This window comes from Pteropus medius, unplaced genomic scaffold (assembly GCF_902729225.1).
Source record: "Pteropus medius unplaced genomic scaffold, Ma_sr-lr_union100, whole genome shotgun sequence".
In the NCBI taxonomy this organism is placed as follows: Eukaryota; Metazoa; Chordata; class Mammalia; order Chiroptera; family Pteropodidae; genus Pteropus; species Pteropus medius.
Genome location: NW_024342474.1, coordinates 6,045,707 through 6,070,210, shown reverse-complemented (window position 1 = coordinate 6,070,210; position 24,504 = coordinate 6,045,707). Strand labels below are relative to the sequence as shown.

Here is a 24,504-nt window from a genome sequence, read left to right as displayed (position 1 = left end):
AAGGAAACTGGAATCGAATAATTGAGTTTCTACAGTTAGGCTTTAAATGCTGCTCAAGTTAATCTGGGAAGGACAGTAGCAATCTCCATAAAGCTTTATGGATATCTTTAAAATTGTCCTCCCACTACTCAAAAACATCTCAGATTTCAGTATTCTCCTACAAATCTTGAAGAAAGCCTAAAGGAAAACAAAGTACCTTTTCTTTGTAATCACTGAGAGAAAGCAAACTCTAGACTCTATAATTTGCTTAAGGTATGACGACCGAGGCGAGGTGGAGAGAAGGGGAAAAGAATCCTCAATTCTCTCATTCCATTTAAAGCTAGCAAACTACAAACTCTGGGGAGATTTCTGGTTCTCCAGCATTTCTAAATTCAATCCAATGGATATTTGTGAGATATCTTCCACAGGTGACTCAAAATAAGCCAGCTCTATATTGCTTTGCCTCTAACACACACGAGCAAGGTGCTGTTCCAGGGAGAACCAAGAGATGTTATCTTTCAGTGTATAAAATGTCCATCTTGAAAGGAAATGTAAAATCCAGGAGAACAGATGTCAAATGGAAGGAGAAAAAAAGAGACTCAACTACCTTTGTGAGCTGGTGACAGACACAAAGAAACAGAAACCATATGACATGATACTTTCCCCTTTTTTGGAAATGAGATAGCCTAGAAAGTAGAAAACACAAAAGCATAATTTCCACAGCTAACATATGTCTTTCCCTCCTGCCATTTCTCAAACATACGATTAAAAAAAGTTCACAATAACAGCCACGATCATGTTACAGATCATCCTGTAAATGAATGCAGGAAGGAGAAGTGATATTCAGAATAAGAACGGTCTAATTTTCAAAGGGAAAAAAACCCCCACAAGCTCAATGGGGAAAGTCACAGCAAATTTTTCTGGGTCTTTAATTTAGTGCTGGCACGAAGAGCAAAAATTTGACATGAAAATGTTATTTACCCATGTTTTGATTTTACAATTAAAGAATAGACTCTCTTTTTAAAATTCCTGCCCCAAACATCCTACCCTAGAGGCTGGGTCTTGTCTCTGCATGAAGGGAGCCAGGGGGCATCTTTGGGCAGAAATGCTGGAAGCAATGCCAGCTGATTCATGGCGCATTTGCCATTCTGTTGAGATACGTGGTGAGTTAGATTCAGGTTTTGAGAACTTTTTTGATTCACAATTTGCTTTCCTAGTGCATTGTGGTTTATTGGTTCTCAGTTGGTTTTGCTCAGGTATATCAGGAAAATTTGGTGAGGAAAGCACGGAGGGGGCTGGCAGGAAGGCAAGGGGAAGAGGCGGCACATGTAATTAAAGGTGAAAATGGCAAGCCTTCAGATTTTGCAACAACCTGGATGACTAGGCTTATTTGAAGGTAAAAATTTACGGCTTATAGTTAACCTAAACATAGTTTATATCATCTTTCTAGATACTGCTTATTTCCAGTGGTGGCTTATGTACAAATGGGTTCCTACTGTCATTTGTGGATGTTTCAGTTCCATTCTGTATGGTTCCCTGCCAGCATTTTGCTCTTGTGAGATACTTGGTTTCTAGGGTCAATCTGAATGGGTATGACCTCAGGAAGTCAGCAGGTTTGGAATAAATCTCATGGCTTTTGAGAACTTAAAACCTCCAGTGAAACAGAGAAAATATCCTAATTTTAGGAAGGGGAATCCATGCCAGAATGAGAAGGCATTTCTCCCCAGCTTGTTTTCCCTGGACTTATTTCCAATTGCTTAACTGAAACACTTAATAGTACGGGGACTCTTAGGAGTTGAGGAAGATGTTCTTATAATGGAGCCCCTGTATCAGGAAGTAACGCAACTGAAAACCAAGCTACCTAAATTAAAAGAGTAAAAGTTGCTTGAAAATAATGTAGTGATTTGAAAGACTTTTGTTGCATTTTTTTTTTTTTAAGAAATATCTTTTTCTTGACAATGTCTCATTATGTTGAACTTGCACAAATTCTTTTCTGGATCTGTGTAAGTCTCATCTACAACTTCCCTCCTTTCCTGGCTACAAAATTAAAAATCGCAGAAATTTTCTGCAGTGAGGAGGTGGTTTACATCATCCTGACAAAAACATTCATGACATTAGTTTTGGATGGAATTTGGAAAAACACATATTTCACTGAAAAGTGTTTTGTATAGTGAAATTTGTATAAATTTTTTTGCATTTATGGCCAATTTCTTCACCTTTCATCTATCACAATGACCTTGATCTGCTGAGGAAAGATGGACCGTCAGTTTATATTCCATCGTCTTCTCTTTGACTCTGCTGATAAATGGAACCCAATGTACATTTTACTGAATCCAAGAACAAAAGACAAGACTTTAGGGCAATGCCAACAGAATTCAGATGGGTATTTTGGCAGAGCATTAGAGTACTTACTGATTGAGGAAGGCAAAGAGGTACCTCATCACTATTAGGACCGACCTGGGCAAGGTCAGGAGGAGTTTGCGGATGTGAAGCGCCCTCTCATAGAGATTATCTATTCCTGCAAGCAGAAGAGGACATGGTCAGGATCCTTTCGCTTGCCATGTTTAAAGCAGAAAACCAGATTTCATACCTGAAGATAAGCAATACCTTGCCCTTGGGTGAGAGGCAGTAATAACCAATAAAATGAATAAATGATCAGCTCATGTTTAACACCATTTCTGAGGGCCTTTTTTCTGACCCTTCATTTTTTTCTCTGATTTCCATGGCCTTGGCCCTGAGCAACTTAGAGTCTTCTAGGTTCAAAAATAATTTTTCACTTGTTGTTATTTCTAGATTTTGTATCTGATATGGTTTCAACTCTTTTTTTTCCCTGCTCTATGTTCACTAAACTAGCTTTGGGGGACATTCCCCTTTGCTCCATTATTCATGAATCTATCATATTTAATTGTCTAGTACTATGATTCAGGCAATGTGCCAGGTTTTGAATCTCTCCTTCCCCTAGGTTTCGAGCACTGCGTTAGGGATTAGGAATACTTTAGTGATATGATTCTACTCTCAGAGAACGTACACCCTGGTGTTTACCGCTATTTATTTCCTTATCCTGTCTTTTCTGTAGGATGGTGAGCTCCCAGAAGAGAGGGGTACCTGGCACTTCCTAATATTATTTTACCTCTTTACTAGGAATACAAATTATCCCAAACCTCTCAATACTAACGTGCTTGTGAACAACAGCAAAAAGGTTACTGATAATCACCCATTATCTGCATGATGGTCTATATTTTACAACACATTTTCACATTTGTTATCTAATTTAATGAGGATAACAGTACTGTGGAGTAGGCAGGGCATGCACTATCAACCCCATTTAATGGATTAGGAAAATGAGAACTGGGCTTATCCAAGGTCAGTTGGCTAGAGAGGTAGAGCTGGGACTAGAACCTATTTTAATATTTCTTAAGTCTTTCTTGGATTTCAAAGCACCTTTATAAAGCACAACTTTGAAGACATCCAATAAACATATATTTGAGAGAAATATTTCAAAGAAAATATTTCAAAAACATTTTTAAAGCTTACTATAATTTTATATTACTACATTTGTTCTTAATTACTCTTGAGATATCCTACTTGAAAATCTCAGGTCTTAGCTTTAGACACTTTTGATTCTCCTCCCACTTCTCAGGTTTTCTGATTTTCTCCCTCCCATAAATGAGGTTCTCTTCAGGCGAACCTCATCCAATCTCAAGGTTATGATCATGACACTTTTATGAAGATGGTATCTTTTCTTCATTTTTTCTCCCTTGTGGGACAAATATCTTCACTGTAATTTGCCAGTGGAAATTGTTATTATTTCTAACTTGAACCATCATAATATCTCCTAACTCAGTTTCCCATCCAATTCTCATTAAACCAGTGGTTCTCAACTCTGACTTGGAATCACCTGGGGAGATTTTTTTTAAATGCTGATGCCCAAGATTCTTGTGTGCAGCCAAGGTTGAGAACCACTGCCTTAATTAATCATGCCGAGCTCAGGTCCCTGGAAACTCAAGCGCTGACACCAACTGCTTTCCACTTATTATCAATCCACCAGGTTATGTAGGCATTTTAATTTCCCTCTCTGAATGGCTGAAAAGGTGGAAATGTATTAGGAATATTCTCGCTTAACTACCGATGAGCTTGCAAAACAACAAATAATTTATCAGGATTCTTGGGAAAAGTCACTTCCATTTCCACCTTTGAGTGTGCCACAACTGGAACTTTTAGAAAATGGGATTTCACAAACTCTAACTAGAATGTAAGTAAAACATGATCATCCAATGAATAGTCCAAGGCACTTTAAAATTTTCAACATAAATCGATAATTAATAAGAGCATGATTTAAGTAATACTGGAATACATTTATATTCTTCTGCCTTTTAATTTGTAAAGTATTTCAAAATGGAAAAAAAACCCACAACACTATGAACAAGGTTAGGGGCACATCTATTGAGTTTTAGTACTTTGTTTAATATACTTTCCAGACAATGATCTTAATTTTTTTTTTTTTCTGAAAAGAGGGAGTAAGGAGCTTAAAAAAAAAAGTTATTAAACAGGTGCATAAATTTACTCAGGCCACAAGAATTCAATAATTAAGTTATCAACATTTCCACCTAATTCAGTCCCAGTGTCCCAGTAGGATCAAAGCATGTCCCAGAGTAATCTGTTTGTCTTCCATGACAACTTCATGGGCCACTTGGCCGACCTGCGTTGTACAGAGAGGAGGTGAAATACCTACAGATGAAATAATTTGCAAGTCGTTGAGACTTTAGTGGGGAAAATTTTGCATCTATAAATGGTATATGTTTAGGCATAGCTAGATTATTGTTTTAAATCTGGAATTAATTGGTTAAAAGGTTATCGCCTGAAATAACCAATTTTTTTAAAAGAATGACTTGTTGCTCTTTTCAGTTAAAGATGAAAGGATGATTTAGCACACCTGTATCTAGAAAGTCTGCCTCAACAAACGGGCACTATCTCTCAAAGGTGAAATTATAAATATAATGACCCATTCTTAAAAATAAACATTGAGATTTACTAGCATTTATTCCATTGGTCATTAAAATTGCATGTGCATAAATGATTTTACATTCATGCCTCAAACTATTCACAAAGTTTAATATATTTATGTAAAAAATAAACTATAAAGATGAATTATCCTATTAATAATCCTCTGGTGATACCCTCTACTCCTTTTCAGCCAGTACAGAGCCATACAAAGGTTATGATTAAAACCAAACAACAGCAACAAAAACTTCCTATTGTTTAATGAGGATTTGGGAATGTTTCAAGAGATAAATGTTCTACTAATTCTCCAAGCTAATCCTCAGTGTAAGGCTAAGGTCAAGTATCAGGAAGAGGATTTTAGCAGCTTAAAGCTAGCTTTGGGGTCCTAGAGTTAAAGAAAAAAATGGAAGGAAAGGAAAAGGAACCACTTTTACTGTATTATTGATCTTTAATCTTTGTCAAATCTCATAGAGGGTGCTAGTCATTTTCAGGCTAGAAGAGGACACAAGCATTACTTCTAAGAGACTTAATCTTAACTCAAGATCTTGTTTCTATCTCTCAGTTCTAAACTTAGTTCCCCTACCCCTTAAAGGCAGTTTCACATTTTTATGTAAAAAGAATTGGGGAACGGATATTTATATACTAGTTTCTTAGCAGCATTATCATAGCAGCCAAGAAGTGGAAATAACCCGTAAGTTCATTAATGGATAAATGGATAAACAAATATGATATATACTCAATAAAATATTATTCAGCCTTAAAAAAAGGAATGAAACTCTGATACATGCTACAATTGGATAAATCTTGAAGACATTAAGCCAAGTGAAATAAACTAAATACAAACAGACAAATACTGTATGTACAAGGTATCTAGAATAGTTAAATTCATAGAGACATAAAGTAGAACGGTGGCTGTCAGGGGCTGGGGTGAAGGAGGAATGGGTAGTTATCGCTTAATGGGTAGTTTCATTTCAGGATGATGCAATACATTTAAAATGGTTAAAATGATAAATTTCAAGTTATGTGTATTTTACATGCAATTAAAAAAAGTATGGGAAGGTATGCAAATGAAAGATTTCAGGAGAGAAAAGCAAAGGGAATGGTAAAAACCAAAAAGTGACACCAAAATCCTAGACAAAATTAAATGAGGCAGGCATACCTTCTCTGTAACCACAGTAAACATAAATCAAAGCAAAACAGAATTGCTGGCATTCTTGATGTAGCAGCAAATCTATCTGTCCCAAAGGCTTAAGTCCATGATGGTTGTGAATAGGACTCAGATCTAATCTGACTGGTTGCTCAACAGGCTTGTAGCATGCATCCTACAGGAGTCTTGCTCCAGTACAAATGACTCATTTGCTCTCCTGAGTCCAGTTAGTGGGTCAAAATTTATGGTTGCTACGGACACTCTGATTAATGCACATTCCTAGCTGGCTCTGAGTGTGGCAATTCATGGTCTTTCACAATTTTATGCCATATGAAAAGATGGATCTTTTTCTTCCCCTCAGAAAAGTTGTTAGTGAGGAAAACCAGCATTTCCTTTGGATTTCTTTTATGCTGGGCTTTGTTTCCACAATTTGGATTTTATGTAATTAGGTAAAAGTGGCATTCATCCAATCTTGATCACATGCTCCAAGCTCCCTAGGCTAATTTCTGTTCTTTTTCTAGCACCACAAGGTTCCCATGTCAGCATCCCAACTTCACAGCATGGGGTTTGACAGCTCCATGTAAATGTGTGTGAAAGATTCACCACAAAACATAAGTAGCTTCAGCAAATGGCAAAAAGTTCAAATGGCCATTACTTTGAAAACACTAGTTCGTTTGTAGCACTATTTGCAAAAGTTTTGGTTGGTCAGAAATCAAACAATAAATCACAAATTGCAAATTTATCCTCAAGTATGAAGACAAGGAAGGAAATTAATGGCCACATTTAGAAATGGTTTTTGTAAGAGCAGGCACACAAATACTTCTGAGCTACATAGCCCAAAAAGCAGTATTCAAGGTGAATTTACCAGTCTCAGGGCATTGTTAGATTCATTTTAGGTTCTAACAATGTCAAGGTATTAATCAAATGTAGTGTGTGTAACAGTGTATGTGTGCAAATGAAAGGGAAAGGGAAAAACAGAGATATTGTAGCACATTTGGATGGATCTTAGCCTAGCCTTGAGATGAGTTACCAGCTACTCTTCTAGGTAAGAAAGAAAATGTTTACAAATCTCTCTAACCATTAATAGATTGACTTCTGAGAATTAAACCATTTTGTTCTTTCCTAGTGAAATAGTAACACTGTAGGAATATATACATAATGCTTCTCCTGCTGAATTACCATAGTAAAGTTAGTAAAGAAACTGAGTTTTAGCCTAGGAAAGTTTACCTATTCAGTTCAGATACTAAGCCTTAAATATTTTTAAGGATAAAACGAATCCCTAAGAAAATTATTATTAGGCATCAAACAAATTTAGAGTTCGGTACCACTATGTTTGCAATAAAGCTGAGTTTTTACAACAAAAATAGACACTGGAGCACCAGAAAAATAATTCAAACACTTTTTTTTTCCCCATGAAACAATTAGAAATAGCCAAATAGATTTATGCAGTAAGACGCTCATCATAGTATTCTGCATAGTTGCTCAATCCCTGGAAACAACATACATTTCTAAAACTAAGGGATTTGTTAAATTAAGCAAAACCATTATTTTGCCACTAAAATCTCTATTTTGAAATATATTTACTGATATTACAAAATATTAACATCATTAAATTTAAAAACTGGTTATAAAGAGCAAATATAGTATGATACAATTTTTAATGACAGATTTATTGATATAATTCACATATTACATAATTCACACATTTAAAGTGTACAATTCAATGGGTTTTCATATATTCACAGCTGACCAACCATCACCTCAATCAATGTTAAAATATTTTCATCACCTCAAAAAGAAATCTCACATCCATTAGCAGCTCCTCGGTATGACGCAGTTTTATTAAAAGGATGTGGTTGTGGTATACCCAGACAATGGAATATTATTTGGCAATAAAATAAAGTGCTGATACATGCTCCAACATGGATGAACCTTGAAACCTTATGCTAAGTGAACGAAGCCAGTTACAAAAGACCACATATTGTATAACTCCATTTCTGTGAATCAGCCAGAATAGGTAAATTTATAGATACAGAGAGCAGATTAGTGGTCGCCTTCTCCTGAGAGTGGTGGTGGTTATGAGTAAGTAGGAAGTGTTTGCTAATTGGGGTTTCTTTTAAGAGTCATAAAAATGTCCTAAAATTGATTGTGGTGATGGCTGCGTAATCTTGTGAATATACTAAAAAAACACTGAATTGTATATCTTATTGGATATCTTATATCTCCATAAGCTGCTTTTAAAAGTACATAAGTATATGTATAAAAAAAAAATCAGACACTAAAAAGATTAACATTATCTTTTTGTGGAGGAATTGTAGAAGATTTGTTTTTCTAGTTTATTTTCTAATTTTTCTACAGTGATCACATATTAATAGCATAATAAACGATTATTTTTTCAAAGCACTGATTGGCTACTTGATAATTTTAATGAATCATTGTTATTTTTTAGGTATGATAATGGCATTGTGGCTATATTGTACATACAAAAAAAAGGAGTCTTCATCTCTCGAGACATATACATACAGGTGAAGTGATAAGATGCCAGAAGGATGATGGAAGGGGACTAGGTGGGATAATTCTGTCCAAGTAATGAAAATTGTTAAAGCTAAGTGACTATTTACACCGGAGTTCATTTTATTTTTCTGTATCTTTTTATAGATATTTGAAATTTTCTATAATGAAAGAGTCAAAAAGGTCAGTTCTGAATAGAATGGACAGCACAGTTCTACTTTGGCTTAAAAAAGGTTGAGTGTGTACATGAATAGAAAAAGAGCAGAAGAAACTGCAACAAAATGTGTATACTCCATTGGCTCTCTTTGGGTAGTAGCACTGTACATGACAGTATTTTCTTCTATGTGCTTTTATTTTTCACATATTTTACAATGGCTACATGTCGGTTTTGTGATAGGTAAAATCCACGCCCCTCCCCCCCACCGCAAAAAAAATGTTTCCTCATGTCCAGAGTAGCCACCTAAATAATCATGTATCATGGAAAATGAAGTGCGAATGTTTCATCTTGGCTTTCAGCCCTGAGGCAGCCAGGAGAGACCAAGAATTGCTTGAGTAGCTCTTCTAGAGCAGGTCACTTGGCCTTATGCCCTAGGGAATCTCAGAGCCATAAGACACAGACATTCTAGAAGCTGCCCAGACTGTGTGGGCATAACCTGGAACATTCACAAAACCATTCACAAAATAGATGGTTTAAAAACAACTATGACAACAAAAACAACCTTTGGGTGAGAAACTGAGATACTATCAAGTCTGTCACTTCAAAGTTAGGTTGCATTTGAGTTCACCAGGTCTTCTGATAAGCAATTTTTAAAAATAAATTTGCAGCAAATTTGGGAATAAATAGTGCACGTTAAAAAAGAGAGAGAGAGAATGCTAAGACCAATTCCCTTTTACTACATACACTGCAAGCTTCCAAAGAATGTGGTATTTAGGGGCATAAAAATGGCACAATAACAACTCGCCATAAAAAAAAAAAATCTTTCCCCAAACAATCCCGAAATAGGTAAGCCAAGAGTAGGAGTGCTCCAGAGGTTTATGTAAACTCTTAGAAAAGATAAAAAGGGGAGATTTTTCTATGCAAAATAACTGTCACATGCAATTATCTTACTAGGGAAAATCAAATCCAATTATGTCAATTCTAGAGAATATGACATGAATAAAAACAATCGATATCCGTGAGATTTCTCTGTCTCTTAAAATTTCTAAATCTCTGTGCTTCTATCACATACTCACTTAGACTGCATTTATTGGAAATGTCTTATGTCCCCTACTAGACTTAAAGCCTTCTTAATGGAAAAATCAAGCTTCTGAATCCCCAGAAAGCTTTGCACATTGTAGGTAATTAATCAATGGTTCAAATCACCAAAAGTTTGTAATATCAATGATATGATATAATGATGAGGGACATATTATACCATTCCCAAAGACTTACTGAAAATCCAGGAAAAATACAGATACATCACGGTCACATTGGTAAGAGAAAATGCTTACACAGAAGTAAATCAATAATAGCCAGGAAACCCCTCTTTTAAGAGATCAGAGGTTAGAAGAAAAGGGATTATTATATATGTGCCATTACATTTCCTGAAAACATCCTATTCTGCAGAACTGTTCACTAAAAATAACAGGACTTACGGGGAAAAGCACGGTTGGGACAGACTGCTGAACACCTATGAAAAGTTCGTAAAGAGCACCTAACAAAAACATTAACAATACTACAAAATTACTAGCACAGTTAAATCTCTACTGGTGTGTGAACCTAGCGCCCTTACCAACCTTAAACCCCAGGGCCTCTGCTTTTTTGAAATGTAGATCCTGGAGGGTAGTTTCCAATGGAGACTATTTTCATAAAATTTAACCCAAGGATGGTTAACCCATGTTTTTCATTAATCCATTGTTTTAATACAGGGGTAAATGTCTTTGCGGCTCCTTCATTTGCACTTGCAGCATTTCATGTAAGGTGCTGCTTGCATAAACAAAAGATATTTCTGTAGACTTTCCTTTTTCTTTTTTTTTTTTTATGGTCTTCATATTTTGTTAAGCCCAAATCTTTAATAGAGGAAAATTTGTCTTTGACTGTTACAAAATGTTTAATGTGCTGGGCAAAATCATGCTGGAACCAACACAACTTTTGTGTTATACTAACACCATTACCAAATACATGAGGTAATTATGTCAAAGAAACACATGTTTAGTAGGACAGACAAACTGGTAAGTGGCTAACCCAGGTATTGGCATATGTGACCTGGGTTTACAGTAGTAGTTGTAATAGTTGCAATGATGACAGCTAGCAACACTTATTGAGGCTTTCTATGTGCTTGATGCTAAAACTTTATATAATCTCATTTATTCTTCATACGGACTTTATGATGTAGATAAAGAAATAGATATTTAATAAGATTAATCTCTGCCCAAGATTACAAAGCTGTTAAGTGGTAAAGCTAGGATTTGAACCTAGATATTTCTGATTCTATGGCTTCAGCTTTTAATAACCATAAAGAAATATTTTTTATCCAATAAAAGTGTGAAATAATTTTACAATAGTAACTGACAATGTAGCCCGATGCTCTTTATCCAACTGGTACATGTATAAACGTTGATATGATATATGTACCTAGAAAACCTCTAAGCAGTGTAAAGTGCTGATTATTTTTCCAGACTAAAGCTTTCTGGCTAGGATGTGAGGGAAATCTTTGGACATGGCCAAAGGAGAATTCCAGAAGTGTGACACCTCCTTTTCAGTTCTTTCCAGCTAGGTCAGAGGCCTACTGAGATGACTCAGACCATGTAAGGGGTGGAGGTGAAGGTAATTATTACTGGGGAATTTATACCTAATGAGAGCCAAGACTTTAGGCATGAATGCCAACAAAAGAATTTTGGTGGCATTTGACTCTTTGTTTCACTTAAATTCGATTTAACAACTATGAATTATGCACTTAGCATGTGCCTGGAATGAACGATGACAAATGCTGGGAATACAAAACTGAATAATCCATCAAGACCTCACAGGCCTGTGGAGCCTAACTATTGGCATTTCACTGAACAAACTCTGCCAGGTACTCTTCTTGGTAATTTACATGTATTAACTCATTTAATTCTCACAACCCTATGATGTATGACACCAATAATGTCCCTATATTATAGTTGATGAAACTGAGGTGCTGAGAGATTAAGAACCTTGCCTAAGGTCACACAGCTGGTGAGCAATTTGGAGCTGGGATTTGGACCTAGGCTGTTTGAGTCCAGAGCCCATATTCTTAACCTCTTCCGTGAACTCTCTTTAGAGAAGGGGACAGTGGGGTTAAAAAAAATTGCAACATGGGGGGATAAGAAAAATTACAGACATAGGTACACAGTGGAACATTAGTAGAGGAAAAAGTGACTAATTCTGCTTTGGGTGGTGGGGAGGATGGTGTTCTGGGAGAAGCACCAGTTCAGCAAAGCCTTCACAGCAGATGTCAAATGGCTATTGGGGACAGCAGATGAAACAGCACGGGCGAGTGAAGGGAGGTGGGAAATGGCCCGGCATGCTTGCAGTTTGCTATTGTTGAAATATAAAGTAAACAGGGCAGGGGTGGCAGGAGATGAGTGCACAGAAGTAGAAAGAGATCAGATAAAGAAGAATTCAGTTCTCTGAATTGGCCTTACCAAGGAGATTGTTTTTAGGTGGGAAAGACTGAAATAGGAGGGAGGCAGGTGGGAGTAATATAACCCAATTTATCTTTTCAAAGCTAGCTACAGTGTGAAAGGTGGAATGATGCGGAGGGTGTGGGGAGAGGGTAAAATGTAGAAGTAGGGAATCCACTTAAGAGACTGTCACAACACCTCCAGGGAGAAACTGGTGATGGGAATGGGGAAGGAAGCCTGAGTAGGGAGATTTTTTGAGGTCAAGTCAACAGGACTTGTTGATTCAGGTGGGAGGTGGGGAAGCTGTGGGTAGGAGATTTCCTCATTAAAGCCTGATTTTTACAAAAGCCCTCACGATGTGATTAAGTCAGCTCTAGACCCTTGCCTGAGAAAAAGGAATTGAAGGGGCACTGCATTTTAAGATGTATGGATCTGGATTATGGTTAATACTTAATTCCTTATATTATTTTCACCTTCCCACCCATAATATCAAAAGCTCCCACTGAAGAAAACAGTGATGCTTTATTCTGTGGATGATTATTGGTTTCATAATATATCATCCACAGTCCCAGAGCAACTCACCTATTTCCTGGGGATGGATGCCACTGACATAATTACCACCTGGTGTTCCTGCACTGTAATAATGATCATTTATCTCATTTTACCTAATTTCTTAAAGTAACATTCAAGATAGATATATTATCCCACTCCTAAGATTAGTGGAGAAAACCAAGAACCAAAAGCCAAAAAGAAGTTATATTTCCATGCTTACAACTTCCTCCTCTCCCTTAGCTCGTTGGCACCTGCCTTTCTGCTTTATTCCAGCCACTAAGTGGGAAGCTCTTGGGCTGTATGAAGCCTGAGCAAGTTCAGGAGCAAAGCCCACTCAGCTAAGGGTGAGGCCACAGCTGGGAGGATGACTCATGCTGGATCCAGAAAAAACACAAATGGTCTCAGAAATTTGGTGGTAATGGGGTAATGGTGGAGGGAGATGGGGAGGATACGTGGAGAGGGGCCACTGCCTTTTCCAGGAAATTGGTTAGTAAAACAATTCTGGTGGGAAAAGACAAAAATAAAATAAAATAAAAGTCCACTTACTGATACAAGAAATCAGATCATTAAATCTTTCCTTAGGAAAGAGGGGGTTTTCCAGCCCACGGAAATAGAGCTTCAGAACGCCAGCAACTGAGTTAATATCATGGTTGCTCTGGTCATCAGCCAAAGGGTTTTCGCCTAAAAAAAAAAAAAATTAGTTAAGCACACAGTGTTTCTCTTTTTCCCTCTGAACAAAAATATGTTTCTATACACACACACACACACACACACACACACACACACTTCTATATATACATGTATCTTTTAATTATACTTTATGAAAGATTATATGGTACTAAAATTAAAATAATTGGTTTAGATATCCCAACCCATGATTAACTTAAAAATAGTTGACTAAAGTAAAGCTTTTTTTATCTTATGCTAACAAATAATCCTTTACAAGTTACCAAGTTCTTAAAATAAAATATTGTGGGATTTAAAATTTTACCCAACATTTTTTTTTGAAGCTAAAATCTGTAATCTTAGTTTGACATGAATTCGAATACTACATTCTGTGTTTTTTAACCTACCGGGAAAAACACATAATATAGGTCTGTCTGGCTACGCTATATGGATCAAAAAAATGCATCTGAAATATTATAGACTTCAACTAATTGTAAACACCTACAATTAAATGTGTTTCACAAAGTGGCAAGGTGTTGTTCACAGAATATTCGAAAGCTGCCTTTAGGAGTGGAAGATTTTGCAATCAGACAGGGGAATTTGAAAATGTACCCTTAGCAGTACATTTGTATAGAAAGTGGAAATTTAAAAAATATATCACAAATATGATATTCCATCATCCTCTGTGGTAAGCAGAATTAAATTGAGATAGAAGTCTTAAGAAGTTCAACACAATACCATGCAGTCTTAAATCAAACTCTATTTTTTATTCACAAGACTGCTCTTCTAAAGTTCATAAAAATTGTACACTGCAGTTTCACTTATTTTTTGCCTCTAGAGGCAGTTTATTTTCAGGGACCTGTTATTCCCTTTTCTCTGCTCCCAGGGTAGGAAATCGATGAACACAAATTTACCAAAATATACATTTTTTGCCCAATGTGAGAAAGTCTCACCAAAGAGATCACAAACAAATAACAAACATCAGGGGAATTTCCAAGGAAAAATAATAACGCCTGTTGTGGCTAGCACAGGAATCTGATGTTTTACTACATTTCAACTCATCCTGGACGTGGTCAGTGTTAGAGACTCAGAACACTTAGCTGCTGCCAGGGGAGGCCGCTCGGCTCTACACATCATATCGGAGAATTTGGAACAGGAAAACAATCTGCCTCTAAGTTTACCAAGGTTCCAAACTTTCAAGGGCTCCCTGCCAAGCCTGGGCCAGGGGAACGTGGCTGAAAGAGAGAGAGAAAGTAGCCCTGTCTCCGTGCCATTATGGCCCTCTCTGTGCATTCTCGGCCTGACGTCTGAGCAGAGGAATTCCAATCCTGGAATTTTGCAGATGAGGAAACCGAGGGATGAGTGACCTGGCCCAAATCACATGTTAGTAAATGAAAGAATCAGATTTAAATCTAGGTTTGCCTGACAGAAGTGTATGGTTTTTCTAATCACCATGTGCTAATTAATGGTTTAGTAAGACTTATTTGATAGCCAACTGTGAACAAGAGTAAGGCATCCATTAAGGTCACAGGGAAGGAGTCTGGGGACAGTAATAAAGGGAATGAGAATTCCTGACAAAGAAAGTAGACATGAAGCTGGGGTGAGTCGCCTCAAACACCTGCTGCCTAGGCCCAGGTCCGTCTTTGCCATTCTTCTAGAACACTTCCATGTGCCACCTTTGACGTATCTGCTGAGGATTATCACCGTCAGGCCTAAACCAGGATTCAAAGCTCATATGCTTTTCTATACTTGATCACAAAGCATTATGATTTTGGCTTCATTTCTCAACTATGCTAAATAGATTCTGACCTCAATATCCAAAATGAAGTAAATGTAAAGAGAAAAGTTTCTGAAGATAAAGAGAATGAGTATGCCATTTCCCTTTACAGAAAATGATGACTTTTTAACATGGCTTGCTTATGGGTAAAGACGTGCAATTACCTCTCTCAAATGAATTTTTAATGTCATTGACTTCCACCTGGGAACCAGACACTCTGAAAATCCCTTGATGCTGAAGACCTAAAAAGAACAGAAGGGAAAGAGGGTGAAAGGTCCCTCCTTTCTCAATAATTAAATGAATAATTAAATGTGATATGGAAAGACACATTTATTGAAATAGTCCCAGTGATTATTTTTTTTTAAATAAGAATTCCGTCGTTTATGGCTTACCATAGAGATTGATGAACCGAATACAGCTTTCCACAATGAGGGGGATAATCTGTCCCGAGTCCTAGGTAAAGAGATGGAAACCAGTTAACTGCCAAGGAGAGGCTTAAATCACATGTAATAATAAAGCTCACAGTTTAACCCTAATTAAAGAGTAATTTTTATTCTTTCAGATGATTGTTTCCAAATACACCCCTTCTAAAATATTCCACAAGGGCCAAAAAGAAAATTACATTTAACCAAAGGTATATTTCAGTTCTGGAACAAACCAAATTAAATACATCTAAGGCAACGCTGCTTCGGTTTAACCCTGTTGTGCCTAGAGACAGTCAAGCTAATTCGTCTTTTACTTATACTGAGGCTCACATATCAAAACAAATACATGAATCTCTACTGTTTTAAAAAGGTTATTTATGCAAGTAATAAATCTAATGGCCCTAGAAGAGAACTCAGTGTATTGGCAATAGCATCTTGGGACTGAATGGCTGTACTCGTCTCCAAACACTACCTTGCAGCCATCTCAGGATCCTCTCTGTGACATCCCTGAGAGGCTCATATGTTTCCAGATGCATGATATGAGAATTTCTTCACAGATGCTTATAACGTGTCCTGTATTTATTTAGTTTGCATCAGAACTTACTCATCCTTATAGATTTTTCTTTTCTTTTCTTTTTTTCATGTTTTAAGGATTAAGAAAAAACGCACAAATGCACGTCCCAGTAGATCTTGTTTTCTTAGAAAGGAACATTTTTTGGCCATCTTTCCCCACATCTTGTAATGTAGGCAGAGCACTCTATTGAGCAAATGTGAATTCTGAAAATGCTTTAAAACATGTATAGGATGACAAATGAGATGAAGGAGCTGCAGAGGTCACAGTTAAATATGTATCAATGCCATGCACTCCGTGTAGTTAAAGAAGGTTACTGACTATGGAGTTATTTTTCATGTACTTTTAAGGCTCTGCTCTTTCAGAAATTAGATCTTTAAAGGAAACATGGAGGTTCAAAATGAATAGCTGACATCAGGTACTAATTCATGAGGAATTTTATTCTGAAACGCACGAAGAATTTGGTTGTCTTAATATATGAGAACAATTCAGAATCCACTAACCTTTCCAATTAAGCCACAGGGGAAGAATTGGAAATAAAGTGGTTCGGCAATTTCAACTCTTTACTCTTCCTAGAATGGATAATACACTACTTGATGAATAGTTTTATTTTAGGTTTTAAGGCAATCTAATCAGTGTATAATCCAGTTAATGGTTCAATTACTTCTGGAGCCTGTATTAAGTTTCTCTAAACGTTAATTTATTTTAGGAAAGTAAACTTTATTAATTTCTTAAAGAAGGTCCTTAAGAATACTCTTTTTAGCGTGGACTAGTTGGCTCAAGAACAACAATGTAATTACAACAAAACCAACTGAATATGTAAGGGGATTTTTCTTTAAGATACAAGTGCTTTTTAGGAGAAGTAACCTTTGTATGAATAATTCATGTAACATTGTTATCTAAAAGAGTGACAAATATTTAAATGTAAGCGATAAGGAGAATATTAGCTTGTACCTCTGAACTTAGTGTTAAAACAAAAAGAAAAAGAATAAAAGGTTATTAAAAGGAAAATGTTTGCACTAAAATAGTTGTAAATAAAAATGTCTTAGGTTTACACATTACTTAAAAGTATTTTTGTCTTTACATTTACTCTAATTGCTAATCTTTAGCTATTATCAGTATTTCTTTCAGGTATAATGAGATTTAGAGTCAAAAAGTAATGAGTGTGTATGTTTTAACTTAATTTCATGGATGCCAGATGCCTTGGTAGAATATTTTACAAGAAGTTACAATAAGCTGTGTTCTCTTTACCATTCAAACAAATCCCGTGGAGTCTCAGTTTCCCCAAAGGAAAAAGAAGAAAAATGGTTTTGCTCTTGCTGTCTCACAGTGATATTGTGGGACACTTTTCGGAAGTGTAGAAATCTGTCTCCTCTGTATTACTGCTACTACCAAAGATTATTTAACGTGCCATCTGAAACGGTGAAAGGCTCTCATATGTAAGTGAATTTCTCATGATAACCGGTTTACTCCTTTAGTGCCTAAATTTGGTTTCCTTTAACTATTCTTAATGAAAAATCTTTTATAAAAATATGTGTGCTCTCCTGTCATCTTAAGCAGTCATTCTTGTACCGTGTTATCAGATATAATGGACTAATTCATCTGCTTCTTTGAGCTTTCTTATATTCTCTTCCTCTGCTGGGCCATCAGCTGCACATCTCAGTGCTTTCATTTTATCATTCCCTTCTCTCCATCTAATTTGCCCCTGCTTAGAAGCTCTAGGCTGGGAAACTAGATAATCGAATTTGACAATAATTTTCTATTAAATTAGAGCCAATAAGGTTCTTCTGGGTTTAAAGCTTATGGCACTGCATTTATGATTGCTATTTAGGTTGCCCAGTGGCCTTTCACTTAATTCTAGGGTTAGGGCTAATTTTTAAGGCTGCTAGAGGTATTCAATCTGTGTGTGTAAGTATATATGTATGTATCTGTCCATACAGATGCCACAAGCGTGCACGCATGCGTTTTTCAACCATTGGAGTACATGTTCAATAAAAGATTTGCCTTTAAAGAAAGTAGTATGTCTGTAATACATGATTAAGAATGTAAGAAGATATCTGTAACATTATTAAGGGAGGACTATCAATGATGTGGTTTCCTATATAAATTTAGTCTTCAGAAACACTGCAGCCCATGTCATAAAATGTTAGCCAGGAAACATTAATTTCTTCCTTTTTTTTGGTAAAATTTACTTAAGGGTCCAAAATCCAGTATTAAATGTGCATTTGGTATTTAAAACTGACTTTCCTTAATAAAAGCCACTGACTCAATTTGGTACGTTTGCCAAATACATAAGAACTAAGAGTTTATTCTTCTTCAGTCAGTGTTTGATTTCCATAACTTCTTTCTCAAGCCTATCTATAAACCTATCTAATTTCCATCTGCAAACATTTTTCTTTTAAAGACCTTAAAAACCCATTAAAGCCAAGCATGACTATGATTTGAAAATGATTCCAAGAGTGAAAGACGCTGTGTCCTCATTTCCCTCTAGCACTATACCTGATGTCTTGCGTGCGAGTTCCTTCGTCCTCGGCTAGAAGCATTATCAGAAATACAGAATGAAAAAGAAGACAGAGTAAACACAGCAGAGATACAAGATACAGACCACAGGGTCTTACAATTTATCCAATATAATGAATTCCTCAAGTCATGGGAAATCAAAAACTCTTGCTGAGCTTCAGAGCTACCTTATTAATGAACTTTAAAAATGTATTTTGTGCCATCTCATTTGCATGAGTAAAAACAAAACATTTTATCAGGTAGCTCTTTTCCTATTTGTACAGATTAGGGCTTTTTTTTTTTTTTTTTAAAATAAAGAGGGCTTTCTCTTTTGCCCACATTAACACCCATATTTACATCCTCTTCTGAAGGCACTCAAACCAAATATTCTTTTCTGACTTCAGGAAATATTATATTGATTTTCTGGGAAAGCAAAGAGCCCCAGGACAGACTTGGACATAATGACCTGCCTCCTTTTATAAGAGGCTGAGACCATTATAGTAAGAAGCATGGAGATCAGCCACCCAGATGGCTGGTGCCAGTACCTTGACGAACGTTTCCAAATCCCCATTAAACAACTTAGCATTATACTGTGAGCGGGGTCTGGACTTCCTGTGTTTCTGGGGCTTAGGGGGAACATTTGGAGGCCTAAGGGAAGGGAATATAATTACTGAGTGTGGCAGAAATCAAACAATAAGTGAAATACCCATAGGTCACATCAAAATTATAAAACACAGGAATTCTGTGCTCCTTCCCCACCCTCACCCACAGGAGAAAATAGTCCTTCCCCCCTTTTTTTTGTATTTACTTTTACTTATAGCTCAAAAACCATATAAACTATTCATTCAGATTACTACTTTCTTGCATGTTGTAGCTGACATTTGTTTGCTAGTTTGTTTAAAAATGATAAGCATCATAAAAATTAGGGCTCTGATAGATCCCAATATGAGAACTTAAATATCATATTTTCAGTTACAACATAATCCTTCAGTGAAACATCACATCTGTTCAGTATCCCTCAGGTATTAACGAGTTTTGATTTTATGCAAAAGTAACTGTTAATGGATCACAAGTGAAAAGACAGCGTTGGGTTTCAATGCTATTTCTAGGGGAGAGGTGTACGGACTCATGTGAATTGTTATTTCTTTAAAACAAACTATCTCATCACCTAAATATCTGTAGAGCATTAGGATGTACCCATTTATTCTGTTCTGAACTGTTTCCTCCTCTAGTCTGTTTGATGTATGCACATCCAGTGTATCATGTACTATATTTAGAAACCCTGCATCGTCAAGCTCTGAAATTGGAGAGAGGGGTCCTATTCTGTCCTCTCCCTTTAGAGCAAAGTGGTCTAGGATTACCTGACTCAACTTCTACAAATATGCTGAAGGAATGCATGGAAAACCTCTCTTTGGACATATCAATGTAAATTTAATTGGAAGGCTTATATGAGGATGTACATCACACCTGGAAATTAGGTAAAGTCCTTCATTAAGCTGCAAACTCTGTAGGAAGAATTACCTTTTTAGTTTATCAAAGTTCAGAAATACCAGTTTAGAAACAAAATCCCAAGAATCTCTGTGGAAGCCTGCCCAGCTTTATAAGATATTACCACTACAATCAAGAGAGGTAGGGGAACAAACTTGCTAATATAGCCTTCCACAGACAAATTCTAAGACTCCCCCAGTAGGTGGGCTCATATGAATAATGGGGCATGCAGCAAGCAGCACCTGAAGTCCTACGGTGCTTGCTGTTTTGTTTTTTGTTGAGAGGTAAGAGGGACCTTTGCAAGTGTCTAGAAGCAAATATGGAAATGTCTACCAGGCAGCAAGTCATAATGTGCCACTGCTGAAACTTCTACTCTTTATACAATGAATTCTGTGTTATTCACAGAGGAAACCATCTGGTAGATTTAACAACAACAACAACAACAACAACAACAACAACAACAGAAAAGGAAACAATTGCCCACCAAGGAATTTAACCATATGTACTTGATTTCATCTACTTTTTTCATTATTTGAGAAGCATTTTAAAATGTAGACTTTATTTTTGTTCAGGAGTGGTGGGGCCATCAGATCAGAAACAACTGTCATTGAAAAGACAGTCTATTACTCACAGTTCTCAAGAGGAGGGAAATGCCACTACACGGGGGTGAGGGGGAGGTGGGCACATGGAAAAGCTGCAGGGTGGGTCAGGGGTCAGAGGGAGCGAGGGAAAATGTGGGCAAGAGCCTTTGCTATGGTTCCCGGGGGAAGGAATGGGCAAGGCAGGGTACACAGGTTTAGGATTGGCTAGTCTGAGTAATTTTGGTGGGGTCTGAGACAGAGGGAGCTGTCCCTATTTGGCTGGTACCTGGCCTTTGGGTGATTTGGGAAGGGGAACAGTGGCCCTGTGTGTGAAAGCTCAATAAAGGAGGTGGCTGAGGGGATGGGCTCTGGATTGGTTGGTTTGTTTACAAGGCACACTTGCAAGCAAGTCTTTTACTATCTCTAGGAATTGGCTAACCCTCAGAGGGGCAGTCCCTTCAGAGTCAGCAAGGCCCCAAGACAGCAAAACATCAAATGTAGAAACTAGGAAACGTGGTTATTACAAAAAGGTCCAAAAGAGATTCTCATGTGGTGGTATCTGGAATGGTTGACAAAGCTAAGAGGTTAAGAACACAGGTTCATTCTGTTTGGTCACTAATTTGTGGGACAAGCAAAATTGTAGCGGGAGCCAAAGCTCCAAGTGGCACTGGGTAATAGTTCCTACATGACTGAGAGATATAGAGTAACCCCTGGCTGGGGCTAATGGAGGAATGTCTTTTGAGTTTTCTACCAAAGGCCTGAAAATCGCCTCTCTCTATAGTTCTAAAATATGAGGCAAATGTGAAGATACTAAAATTCCAAGAGAGACTTGAGATTAAAACAAACTGCCTGAATGCTTATCAGAGTAACTTCCAGGGCAGAGGTGGTTTTTCAGGCAGAATGGTGTGCTGATGATTCTGGCTCTACTATGTACATATCAGGTGAGCAAAGCCAGGGCCATTCAACCTTGTATGACTCTTTCGAATTATATGACTCATTCTGGGTGTGTGCTTACCACATAACTTCCTGATAATCTGGCTACCTATGTAGGATACCAGTGTGGATGAGAGAAAGTACCAGGTTAGAGTGATGTGAATATCCAGTCTATTTGGCAATTACAACTGTCATTCCAAATTAATATATTTGCATTCCTTCTCCTTTAAAAAAATTTTTTTGAAGTGCCTTACATTAATTATAATTTAGAAACAATAGACAAAATATTGATAGTGCAAAGAGAGACTATATATGAAAAAAGCTCCATAAGCTGCATATTACTGTGCAGAAGTAATATTCCTCTTCACCACTGATAGAGGGAAAAAAAACCTCAGTATTTTTGTAAAGTTTAGACAAGTCAATAGCTGCACCTTTCTCATTAGTTCACCTAGAAGAGGGGCTTGCTTTTGAATAAATGGCCCAGCAGGAACATTATAACCTTGAAAATCAACTTGCCAATTACTGCAACAGACACACCAGTGTTCTAAATGCCTCTTACCTCAAAGAGAACTCAGCGTTAGAAGTGCAAAGTCTTGCTATGTTAATTAGAATAATTTCTGGCTGTTACGCAAATGTGAACATAAAAAAAAAAAAGTTGCCATACGCTTTCCCCACTCCAAATCAGAATCTGCTTCCAAAAAGGCTTTTTTTTCCCCTCAGCAGTAGTTTCAAAATCTTTCCATGAATTAAAAAGAAAGAAAAAAAAAGAAGTGCAGTATGTGGGCATTAAAAGTTAAATCTTTAAAATGAACCAAAAAAGGATAGAGCGCTAAAATCCTAAGAATATTCAACATAGCTCTAATTTTTATATGACATAATTGAGAGTAGGAGCAGAATTTAACTAACCATTCTTTCTATTTGCTAATAGAGTAGATATACACAGAACATTGCTTGTTAACTAACTTATCAAATCAAAAGTCTTGGATTTTTTCTAGAAAATCAGATAAACCCAAACCATTCAATTTAGGTCTTTCCCCCGCTCCCCGCAACTGAATCTGCTCATTAAAGAGCTTTACAATTCCACTGGGAAATCCTCAGATCTGCCAGAGCAAATCTGGTTTTGTGAGAACCCCAAATGTTTCATGTTACTGTGTTTTGTCAAGCCAAAACTATCTTCCATGTTTATTAAGAAAATATGTTCATTCTTGCAGCATTTAAATGATTGTTTCTTGTTAAAAAGAGAGTGAGATACAAGTTACAATAAAATATTTTCCTACCTTGTAGTCATATATTCAGCTCTATGACCTGCAGAAAAAAAGTAAAATAAGTAAATTGAATGGAATTAGTGGAGTGCATTCAGTAATCTTTTGTATCATCTGTCTCTTGTTTTGAGATTCTGAGTTTATAATAACTTACACATTTTATGGAGGAAAGCATGAGGATAGCATATAATGACAGAAAAAATTCAAAGTAAATATTTCATAAAATCTATACACAAAACTTAATAGATCCTATAGACTGGAGAAACATGTTTCACTTGGCAATTTGAGGCAGAATTTTTCTTTTTTTTTTTTCTAGCAAGAAATAGCTGCTTGATCTTAACTGTAAATTTAAGGATGAAATGCAAATAAAACACATAGAAGATTCAAATGTTAGTTATTCCCTCTGTCTTGATTGGCACTTGTGGGAGAGAAGCAGGGGGTTAAATAAAATTGGGAGAACTCAATTTCCTTTAGAATAAATTGGTGTTCTTCCTATAATATGAAATCGAAGAGAGAAGTTGCATTTTGAAATCAGAAATGACATTTGCAGATATTAAAGTACAAGGACATTAAATTATGCTACATCCTATCGACTTGTAGGCTAAAAGCCTTTCATAGAATTCTGTTATTTAAAACATGAGGTTCTTCTTACACATTCGGAATTCCTAACTTGTTTTAAATAACAACTCTGTATTTTTGTAGTGTTCCTATAAGTTACAGTCATTTCAAGTTTGAATGTGTCTATGGTTGCTGTCTGCTCTTTCTTACATTTAGGGTAGAACCATGGGAAGGGGTGTGGGAAAGTGAACCATTCGACTGGTTTGTTTGCAGAATGATGATATAGTGCTCAAACAGCCTGAAAATATAGCTAGCAAAGAAGGGTAATGCTGTAGCGCAAACAAGTGAGTCCAGTTCATCATATAATGCAGTGATTCAGACTTGTAGGGCAAGGCCAATAAAATAATCGTAGAGAAAGCTGGCTTGCTAAGAATGGTGAATGAACAGTCTCAGGCTGCAAAGGAGTCTTTACTCTACTGTTTCCTTTTGAATAACAAGTAACATAAAGTTTTTGATTGGTATCTTATTTACTCATCTGGGGGTAACAGTTAATATCAGAAAATACCTCTCTCAACACAGATCCAGGCCACTGTGAGTGTTGGCAGAATCAGGTCTTGGCCATGACTTGGAGTAGGGGTGAGGGGAAAGAAAAAGAATCTGATTTTCCCCTTGCTATCTGGTTCTACCTGTCATTTAACTGTAAGTCCCTTCCTTTTGCTGGCTTTCTGCTACTTTGGGGGAGAAGAAAAAAGAGAAGGTGGACACAGAACTCCAGAATAATTTACAGATATTCATAAGTGGGAGAGAAGGCCTACCAGAAAGTAGAGGGCGAATAGTGAGTTGAGTGTGGCACGTGGTGCCTATGGGATATCCTTCAGCAGGAATCTGGCTATACCAGAGTTAAAGTGCAAAAGGAAGACAGGGTTG

General features: G+C 36.8%; 1 protein-coding gene across 3 annotated transcripts in view; it reads right to left on the bottom strand.

The window, feature by feature from the left end:
• Positions 1-24,504, bottom strand: part of SRGAP1 (SLIT-ROBO Rho GTPase activating protein 1) — a 229,900-nt gene that overhangs the window by 23,335 nt on the left and 182,061 nt on the right. For 2 of the 3 annotated variants that reach the window (XM_039865895.1, XM_039865896.1), the window contains exons 11-16: positions 23,035-23,062; positions 19,301-19,403; positions 15,653-15,713; positions 15,425-15,502; positions 13,364-13,498; positions 2,392-2,497 (exon numbers count right to left, since the gene is read on the bottom strand). In XM_039865895.1, the coding sequence (XP_039721829.1) occupies positions 2,392-2,497; positions 13,364-13,498; positions 15,425-15,502; positions 15,653-15,713; positions 19,301-19,403; positions 23,035-23,062 (511 nt within the window). Of the gene's footprint in view, positions 1-2,391; positions 2,498-13,363; positions 13,499-15,424; positions 15,503-15,652; positions 15,714-18,755; positions 18,790-19,300; positions 19,404-23,034; positions 23,063-24,504 lie in introns of all 3 variants that reach the window. The other variant, XM_039865897.1, reaches the window with a different exon arrangement.